Here is a 10,562-nt window from a genome sequence, read left to right as displayed (position 1 = left end):
ATTTCCTGAGGACTTTCACTTACACAGGTAGGCACTAAACATTTGAAATTGACTTTCCAGAGCACAACAGTAAAAAACTTTAGAGTTTGGCTTAGTTTCGTTTAAAACAGTAAAAACTGACCTTGTAAACATTTCCATAGGAGGTAGGATACATACATTTGACAATCTGTCAAATATGAGAAAGTAAACAGTTACTCTGTGGTCCTAATAAATAATGAGCAACACAGGCATTAAATAAACTTTATATATATAAAAAAAGATAAAAGTTAAAGACTAAAATAGCATTTTTAATAAATTAGGAATAGATGTAATAATTTCTTTACAACTTATTCTTGCGTGCAAGAATCGCTGTCTCTTTCTGCTTACCCTGAATTTCTGACTGAAAAGCTATAATGGTGAGAACAATCCTGAGAGATTCATAAGCAGGACCCAATCTAAATATAGCTATTTTCTGTGTGTGGAGGGCTGATAACATTGCTAAAATGGCTTCTTTAACACTATATGTATTACTTTTATCTTCCACCAACTTGGGAGGGGATTACCATCATAGCCTTAATGTCTGGGATTGGAAAGTAAGCTTAGGGCTCAGACATGTCTCTCTCGGTTAGGTTCCTCCAGCAGCTGCTCCCATGAAGACAGTGTTGATTGGTGGTAAAGATGGCACCATATCTCTGTTTGGTGGGGCATGGACCTCCAGATTTTCCTGGGAAGGGAACTGACCAGATGTTCCATACATACACTGTGAAGAAGATGTGGTTTGCAAGTTTGAAGCTGTGGGGAAAAAAAGGTTGCCATCACTGCAAGTTTACAATTTATTGCATTTAACAGAAATCACAATCCAATTTCATTTGATGGAAACTCCTATCTACCAGGCACATCATCTGAAGGACAGAAATGTCTGATTGTCTGTGCAGGATTAACAGGTAAGCAAGCAGTAGGAAGAAGTAATCTTGTGTAGAAATAAAGTGCCCTAGTTCATGTCTTCCATGCAAACCTTTTTGGAATGTGAGACCAAACTCGGCTGCTATTTGTTTAAGGCATATACCAAAATAAACCCTTTGGGATTGGGTATTTCTGCCTAAAATTCACTGTCAGTGGGAACTTTGCCTATTACACAGTTGTTGAAGCATAGAATGGAGGACCAGAGCACAGGAAGTATATACTGAGACACCCCTGACCCAGGATTCTTTTGATCTGTTTGACAGTGAGGATCTCCAAGAGACCCTAGAAAAGCCCAATCTATTATTAGTTTACTTAATCATTAGAAAGTGCTTCCTAATACACATTTTTATGCAACTCAGGCCAATCATTCCACTGCTCCTGGACAATGGATTATAGACCTCCTTATGGAAGCAAATTTATTAAACTCAGTTTTAAGGAAAACACATCCTAAGTACCAGGCTGCTTTATCTCTATGTTGCATTTCATATATTGTGTATGTGAGCTACAATTAAACACTCAGCATTTGATAGGATACTAAAAATTCACAGCTGCTCCTCAGTTGTTGGCTGTACTTACACATAGGGGTCCGGCAGACAATAGGAGGTGAGGACTCTGAGTAGTAGGAGCCTGTTTGTTTTCTTCTGCTGTCATCCAAGATATTCAGTGGATCATGTACATCACTGTAGGATGGCAGTGGCCGAATGCTGCTGACACTGCTGATTACAGAAACGTGTTGGTCCACCATTGTTCCAAGTCTGTGAGATTCTGAATAATTTATATTGTTTCCATAATATCCTAATTGAAGATTTAAAAAAAAGAAGATGAATGAAACTACTGGGTAGTGTATGAGCCTGTGATAACCTTGGAAAAACAGTACTTGTTACTGGATGAAGCTCTTCACAATAAGATTATTTATATACACACACAAAAAAATAAGCAGCATATGTAAAGACTGACCTAAAAGAGAGGTGGTAACAAGGAAACCATAATATGGTAAGGGTTCAATCATGCCTTCGGTTTCTTCCTTCTAAGTTTAGAATCAAACATAGCCTGCAATCACTGGCCTTAAGAGACACCACGGGGAGTCCTAAGCACAGTTCAGTGCTTCCTTCTGAAGTTTACTGAAGGAAAGCATACACGGAAAGAAAATCTGCAGGGTAATATGCACTCATTGCATAGACAAAACCATATAAAAGTAACATTTCCACTGTGCCTTTCCTCCAGAAGAGGGAGGTGTTTTGCTGACTATACCTCTGAAGGAGTAATTTTACATGTGAAGGATGAGAAATGAGAGGGACAAAGTCCCAAACTATTGCTAGTGCACATTTTTATACTTCTTTCCACCCTGCAACTCAAATGATCCATTATGCTGATCCCTGAGATAAGCTATCTTGTGTCTGCTATGTTTCACAGCAAATATTTTGGGGGCTTTTCAAGAGACTGTTAAACCATAAGATCATCCTGGTTTTGCTTCCTTTGTGCAAGATTTGGTGATGATACCAAAGGAAGATTACATAGGGCAGCAGATGCATTTGAGGTCAACTGAGGATTCACCAGAGGAAAATAAACCCTTAAGTAGCTTATTAAGATGCTTTACAATCTCTGTGTGTTATCAGGTAAGTGGAAAACAGGAATGTATAAATAAAAGCTGAAAAACATCTTCCACAGAAAAAAAGGCAGAGAAAAAGTGTTTTACTCCAGCAATGAAAGAGAAACAAAAGGAAAAAGAAAATATGTATTAATACCGTTGGAAGCATTAGCAGGATAAGCTGCTCCTGGACATGTAGACACTGAGTTGTTCAAGAAATTGAAACTCCCGCTGTTCAGAAACTGCATATTGTGTGTGTCCTGAGGCATGTTGGAGGGACCATAGCTGGAAGGGGATCTGGCATTGTAGGGAGACACAGCACAACTGTTGCTGAAGTAGTCTCTGGAGAACTGCTGCTCACTCAAGGCATTGAATCGGCTGGGCTCTGCTCTGTGGTCGTAAACTCCTGAAGTGGAATGGGCCTGTGTCCTGAACATAGCCTGGTAATTGGAATTGTTTCCATAGTAATTCTGATTGGTCTGTGACAGAGTCTGATAAAGGGGTTCTGAGTAGGAAGAGCACTGTGAATGTGTCGATAGCATGGGACCTACGCTGGGAGGCCTCACAGCCATTGGCCCCTGGTTGATAACACTTCCTCGGCTGGCCATGGCTGGTGAAATGGGTGGAGTCATGAGGTGACCAGTGCTTTGAGACAGCTCCATTTGATCTGGAATAAATAAACATTAACTGTGATTAGCGTCCATACCTCAGTACTGCTGTTAAGACACAAACCCTCTTATGACGTGCAGATTACCATTTGAAACCTTTACAGAAGATATGCACTGCCCCCCACCCATATAATTCACAGCTTTTATTTCATGGCTTCAGGGTATAAAACTTCTCCCTTTCATTCTCCAGCTTCCAGGTGCCACATTCAGTGGGAATTCCGAACAGTTACACTCCTTATGTGCTCCACATTTACTTTTCATTCTCTACTCATAAGAACCTCACCAAGCCAAGAGTTCTAAGATAGTTTTACCATTTTTCCAAGAGGAACTATTACTGGCAGGGTAATTACAATTGCTGACTTCTGTAAATGACCACAGAAGGTGAGCTCATGAAATGTTGTTTACTGGAGGTCTTCAAAAATGCATGTGGTCACTGTTCCTCCTACAGCAACATGCTACCACGAACTGAAAGACTAGCAAGCAAATAAGGGAAGGAGAAGCTGGAAGAGTTGATACACACCTGTCAGCTGCATACTCTCCCCATCTCCTGTGCTGAAAGGGTTGAGACCAGAAGGTGCACTGCTGGGCTGGCCAGCTGACAAGGACACGTAGGTTTGCTCTCCTAGGCACTCGTTTTTGACTGAAGTGTCACTGGGCAGAGGAGCGGCTTTGTTGCGATTTGCTAGGAAGCAAGAGCTTGGGGATGCAGTGAAGGTGGCTTTGCTTGCATCTGGAAGGGTAAATGAAAACCCTTGTTGGCTGTTAAGTATCCTCACTGCACACAAGTTCTGTTTGTATCATTTTCACTGACCACAGATCTACATCACACAGTTTCAGCTCCTTACTGAAGCCATCATATTGAAAGTATGAATCAGATTTATTCCCTTGAAGTAAATGTCAACAATGAAGTCAAGTAAAGTGCATTAAGAGTGAATCAGGATTGACATTTCATCCTAAAGAATTAACAATAGCAACTTTAGAATGCCTGAACTCTCTTTTCATATTGATATCTAGAGAAAAGCAATTGTTATACTCAAGAGTTCTTCAGCTTTTTGCAGACTATTGATAAAGTCAGTTTTGCTGTTCTTCGGAGGAAACCATGATTTTACTTTATGGTTTCAAGTACTTCACCTAAACATACAAGGATAAGGCAACTGTCACACAGGCCAAGTTTTTCTTTGGGAGGCTGAATTGAAAGAAGTGCAGCACTTGCTGTCAGACAAATCCTATGCATGTTTCCTGTATAAAGTGCAGATTTAGAGTAACAACAACCAAAAAGTTAAGGATTGACTGCCAGTGTTAATGCTAATAAAAAATAATTCTGCAAGTTTCTGAAGTTTCACTGGATTTTTAATTATTAACTTGGACCAGAATTTGATTCAAATCAATCTTCATTCTTTTTATAGCAAAGGACCTGGAACATATAATTTCAAACTGTCTAACTTTGAAGAAGCCTGGTAGATAGAAAATGTTAAGGATACTGTTTTCAAATAATTTCATTTCTCTTCCATATAGTAATACTTCAACCACATGGTAAATAGGGCTCCAAACTTGTGTTCCAACGTTGAAAGGATATTTGCACTCTGGTAACATTTAATAGATTCCTGGTTCAAGTTGTAATTACATATTTAAGCTTTGGGGAAAAACTGGATTAGGAATTCCTGCCCTTTCTGCTAATTATACCTCTTTTCACACTTCAGTTCATGGCCCTTCAGATGTACCTACAAGTCCTTGCTGCATCCAGGATAATTTCAGTGATCCTTGGTATTGACATTCCAACAAAATGTTATTAAGTGAACTGTAGTAAGAAGGTGGGAATGAATTGCTGAGTGAATGATCACAAACTTTTCAGGTGAATTTGACAATGTTGCACATAACCACACCTTCAGCAGAACACAGTAAACTTGCTTCTGCTTAAGCAAATACATCAATTTCTAAACAAACCAGAGCACATGCAAAAGAAGCAAGCTCTAGTTACCTAAATTCTTCATGTACTTGTCCAGTAGATTCTGGAGTTCTTGTTCTTTGTCATTATTGAACTGTGTCTCCATGGCAAGCAGGATGTACTCATCTAGTAACATGCGGATCAAATGAAAAGAACCTTTTGGAGGAGAAAGAGAGAGAGTAGCTGAGTTATCTTTGTGACCATCTCTCACCACTCCAAAAGAAGCCAGTGAAACAAACAAATAATTGTGGACTTTAAATGACCTGGCAAGACCAACAAGGAATAGTGCCTAACTTCTAGCTCTAATCTCTCTTTGCACTGGCCCACCTAGCTCAATTGTTTACTGTCCTGTAGGCTATTTGACCACTAATTACATCAAAGAAAAATACTGATGAAAGTGAGACATGCTTTATACTTGAAGAGAGCACACAGTGGAGTTAGATAAGGCTGAAGTCTGCTAGAATGCCTCTGCTCTATTTCTGTTTGCCTTGTGTTAAATAACCAGACAATAACTGGTAAAGTCTTTGACCTTATTTCAAGGATATATCACATTAAAAAAATGTATGTGTCCATCGAGTCATTTCAAATATCCTCTGAATTTTAGATAACAATGTACCTATGACTAAACATATGACATTACATACTTTGCTTCACTTTTTGCTTCACTTGCTCTGCCATCTTCTCTTTTATATAAGGTTCTTTCTGAGCGTTCCCAAAAATGTAAACATTCCTAAAGATATATGTGTGACCCTTAATTTTAAAAAGCCACAAACTATTAATCGATCATCTGGCAATTCCAGAATTATGTGTGTGGTGACTGCTAAATTTCTTTTGCTTTTATTAAAACATATCATGCACAAGAACTTATATACAACAGTATTTTTTTACCAAACTGATCCACAGGTAAAAACAATAATTTAAATCTTTTGTCTCTTATACTGAGATATGCAGTCATTACCATATTAAAACAAACAAAGCTCCTAGCACTTAAATATCAAAGCAGTATCAAAACAGCAAGTCAAAAGAAAAATACTATTCACAAACAACCCTATGACACAGGTTACCAGCAAAAAATATTGCTAGCATTTACTGTGAAATATTAGTTTGAAAAATACATCAAACAGTATTAGGAGGGAAGGAAGGAGGGAAGGAAGGAGGGAAGGAAGGAAGGAAGGAAGGAAGGAAGGAAGGAAGGAAGGAAGGAAGGAAGGAAGGAAGGAAGGAAGGAAGGAAGGAAGGAAGGAAGGAAGGAAGGAAGGAAGGAAGGAAGGAAGGAAGGAAGGAAGGAAGGAAGGAAGGAAGGAAGGAAGGAAGGAAGGAAGGAAGGAAGGAAGGAAGGAAGGAAGGAAGGAAGGAAGGAAGGAAGGAAGGAAGGAAGGAAGGAAGGAAGGAAGGAAGGAAGGAAGGAAGGAAGGAAGGAAGGAAGGAAGGAAGGAAGGAAGGAAGGAAGGAAGGAAGGAAGGAAGGAAGGAAGGAAGGAAGGAAGGAGAGGGGAGGGGAAGGAAGGAAGGAAGGAAGGAAGGAAGGAAGGAAGGAAGGAAGGAAGGAAGGAAGGAAGGAAGGAAGGAAGGAAGGAAGGAAGGAAGGAATTACAGTACCCTCTGGCACTGTAATTCCATAAAAAAAGGGAATAGAAATTAGTCTTCAATTTAATCTGTGTAATACTGGTCAGAATTTCTCTTACAGAATGGTATGTTACCATCATGATGATCAAAGTGATGCTTTTAATACTGCATTTCACACAGCCACTTTGCTCTGGCAGTGATTTGTTCATGTGGCAACATGAATGCCCTGTTACTTTCTCAAACAGCAGGCAGAAAGAAGCTGTTGTGTGAGTTTGACAGTAGCCACACTTTAGCATGAACAGAAGGCAAACAGCAGTGGAAGGATTACACGTTCTGTAAATTATTAGCTTCTGCTCAAGTTGACCTAGTTTCATATCAAAACTTGTTGGTACTTCTTCCCTTAAGTACATGAAAACAATGCTAGGAAGCATAACCATTAGCTTTAATAACATGGTGTCACGTAGTAGATGCTGAATGGAAAATTGCTTCACCTTTTCTGCCCGATTTGCTTATCAGGAATTGTCTTCTAAATTGTGGAATGAAATTTAGATTCCAGTCTAAAATTAATTGAGATTACTCAGCTTCAATGGGATTTTTTTGCCTTGGGAGATTTCTGTGTGTGTGAGGACTTTGGCTCTGCTGCCCTAAGTAAGCCAAAGATACTTACTGTGCTGCCCATGTGTCAGCAATTTTTAGGAAACTCGGAGTACTTTAAAAAGAAAGAAATTATCACTGCCTCCACTGAAATTTGGGAAAACAGGCAAAGAAAGGAAAAAGGGCATGCCTATGGTTTTCCTGTAAGTGGCAGTCTCTCTTCCGCCAGCCATTTGATGCTAACTGTATCATCTCATCCTTTTACACCCATTCATATCAAGATCCTACCTAAAATGATGAATAAGATATTGCATTTTCAGTTGAAAATGAAATGAGAAGATGAGAAGACCAGTGTTCAGCTATTAGCCAACAATATGTAACACCCTATTCTACTAGTTTACAGTAATTAGAGTCACAAATTGGGTAAATATATTTTACTTAGCTATAAGAAAAAATCCTTTCTCTTGTTCTGAGCGGTAGTTTATTAATCCCTACATAACTACATGCATATAAAATACTTGTGATGAAAATGCATCTTGGTAATTGGAGATGGGAAGGGGAATCGAATCAAAACCATCAATTACTGAGTTAAGCACCTTACAAAGCTACAAAACTGTATCTTCAATCCTGAAATATGGAAATCCTTCAGGAGGCTAGCTACTTCTGAATCCACCTGCTGCAGTAACTTATACCACACACAGTACCACCTAAATGCCATGGAAGAGAGAATTGCTTCTCTGAGAACCAACTTTTGCTCACCTTACTCAGAGAAATCCCCCTGCAATTCTGCAGGAACACATAAGGTCAGAGGGTTTCTGTCGTGTACAGCTTGTGAAAGTGCTGACTTTAGTGTCTTAGCTACAACACCTCTTAGTTTGTCGCACATGTAAGACTGCTCAACATGATTAATTTGGACTAGTATCACAGGAACCTTTGACACCAAATTACAAACTTCCTTGTCAAAGTAAAGGAGATAGGAGCAGAGATGAAAATTCCTTGTGGAAAATCAGTGGGACTGCATAAGGATTTAGGGGAGTAGGATTTGGTCTGGAGACAGGCAGAACATTTGAAAGGTACCTTGATAACCCTTTGCTCAACCACAGTATCCAACCATTCAATAAATGATTCCACAGTGGCATTCTTCTTTAGGAGGTCCTTCAGTTCTTGGAACACTGTAATAGAGTCATCTACCATGTAAAAAGGAGAACATATCATTGCACTCTATTCTGAACATGAGAAAAAGCCACTCACCAGCCATATGACAATATTGTAGCATGGAAAGGAAAACCAAAGAATTAGAGCAGTAAAGAAATAAGTAATTCCCCAGCAAAGCAAGCACACAAACATCCTTCATACACATGCATTTTAATTACTTAAGCATTACAGTGATACAGGTTGTAAAACAATGAAGTTTTATAGGAAAATAAAAGCAAAAGAAGATTATTGTATTTTTCATTCCTTTGTAGGTTCAATCTTGCTAACCTTTCTAGTGCTATGTTTGCTAATAAAGCTTTCTCTGTAATATGGCAGATTTGCAGTGTCTTGCTTTTCCTTCATATTTTACAAGTTTCTCACAACAGGATATAAAGTTATTTTCCTCAATTCCCATTTTCAAAAAAGTGCCTGAAGGACCAGCTATTTCTCTTCTTTTCTTTTTTAACCAATGTGAAAGAAGACCGAGAATAAAATAAAAAAATAACTACACAAAAAAGGAGGAAAGGGGTAACTCAAATAAAAATGTGAATAGGATTGTAAATCATTAAAGAGAACAAACTTTCATAATCAAAGTAATAATAGTTACAGGACAACACACTGCTATAACTTTCAGCTCTTGAAACTCTGATCAATGTGACTCCTATGACAAAGTTCTCTTTTTGACCGAGAAAATGACTATATTTATTTTTCAACAATGTATATGAAAATTAACTATCCTCAAAATTTATACTTCTCTATTTTGCGTATGAAAATAGCTGCTACGCTAAAGAAAAAATTACATATATTTTTAAAGCTCAATTTTCAGAAAAAAATTATTAATTTTAAAAAAGTAAACTAGTTCAAATATCCATTACATTAGGCCATAATGAAATGGAATTTCAGGCAAACCTTTCAAGAACTGATCTGTTCAATATCCCCATATGGGATAGGGCCAAGTTTCAAAAGAGATTTGCAACTGACATGTAAATGAATTTTTTAGCAACCATTTAGTCATCTAGCTGGGATGACTTTCCAGGACAAGCTTCTGTTCTTGTAGGACATGCCAGGGCAACTAATTGGTTTCTTTAACCTACTGAAGTTTATGGTGAACTAGATTAGAGAAAGCAGAGTCTATGAGTGCCCTGTCTCAGTCAGTCCAAGTAGACTGGTGTGGCATGGAATGAAAGAATGTACTTTTAACAGTAAAAAATATATCACAATGGATGGTGATAAATGGTAAAAATATATCACTTACATTCACTGTAAACTTCCCCATCAGAGTCTGTGCTCCCTGAAACTGCAAGGAGGGCCTGAGAACCAATACTATTCAAATCGACTTTTTCAATATCCGACACCATGGAATTCACCACGTGCTGATCAAAAAGAGCTGGCCGAGCAATCTGCAAGAGAAAGCAAGTTAAAATACTGAGACCCTGTTGTGGTTCTGCCCCAGATAAGCACCACACAGGCCCTCACTCACTCCACACCCTGCGAAGGGATGGGGGAGAGAATTAAAACAGTAGAAGAAAACTTGTTGGTGAGGTTAAAAACAGTTGGATATTTTTTTTAAAGAAATAACAAAAATAACAACAACCATAGTAATTTAAAAGTTTAAAAGAAACACTGAAAAACAACAATTAAAACAATTTCTCACCACCCAATGACCAATGCCCAGTCAGGTCCCTGAGCAGTGGTCCCCTACCAAACTTCCCCCCAGTTTTATTGTTGATTTGTGGTAAGGAATATCCCTGTGATCAGCTGGGGACAGCTGTCCCAGCTATGTCCCCTGCTAAATTTTTGTGCACTTCCAACTTGCTTACTTGCAACTTACTTGCTGGCAGTGTGGTGTAAGAAGCAGAAAAGACCTTGGCTGTGAGTAAACACTGTGCAGCAGAAACTAAAATAGCCCTGAATTATCAACAGTTTCCAGTGCAAATCCAAAATATCGACCCATACTGATGAGAAAAATTAACTTTATCCCAGCCAAAACCTGGAGAGCACCCAAAAAACTGCTCAGAGAAGAATCTTATTATGTTTAATTTTATTGTCATGGCTGAGTTTATCAC

At 38.6% G+C, this 10,562-nt stretch overlaps 1 protein-coding gene across 1 annotated transcript in view; it reads right to left on the bottom strand.

Annotated features, from left to right (window-relative positions):
- Positions 1-604: 604 nt before the first annotated feature.
- RFX6 (regulatory factor X6) overlaps positions 605-10,562 on the bottom strand; it is a 32,997-nt gene continuing 23,039 nt past the window's right edge. The window contains exons 12-18 of the mRNA XM_031066721.1: positions 9,752-9,896; positions 8,380-8,489; positions 5,177-5,432; positions 3,719-3,928; positions 2,688-3,197; positions 1,519-1,737; positions 605-771 (exon numbers count right to left, since the gene is read on the bottom strand). Of these exons, the coding sequence (XP_030922581.1) occupies positions 605-771; positions 1,519-1,737; positions 2,688-3,197; positions 3,719-3,928; positions 5,177-5,432; positions 8,380-8,489; positions 9,752-9,896 (1,617 nt within the window). The remainder of the gene's footprint in view (positions 772-1,518; positions 1,738-2,687; positions 3,198-3,718; positions 3,929-5,176; positions 5,433-8,379; positions 8,490-9,751; positions 9,897-10,562) is intronic.

The sequence above is a fragment of the Geospiza fortis genome, unplaced genomic scaffold, assembly GCF_000277835.1.
Source record: "Geospiza fortis unplaced genomic scaffold, GeoFor_1.0 scaffold98, whole genome shotgun sequence".
Lineage (NCBI taxonomy): Eukaryota > Metazoa > Chordata > Aves > Passeriformes > Thraupidae > Geospiza > Geospiza fortis.
This window is presented reverse-complemented; position numbering and strand designations above follow the sequence as displayed.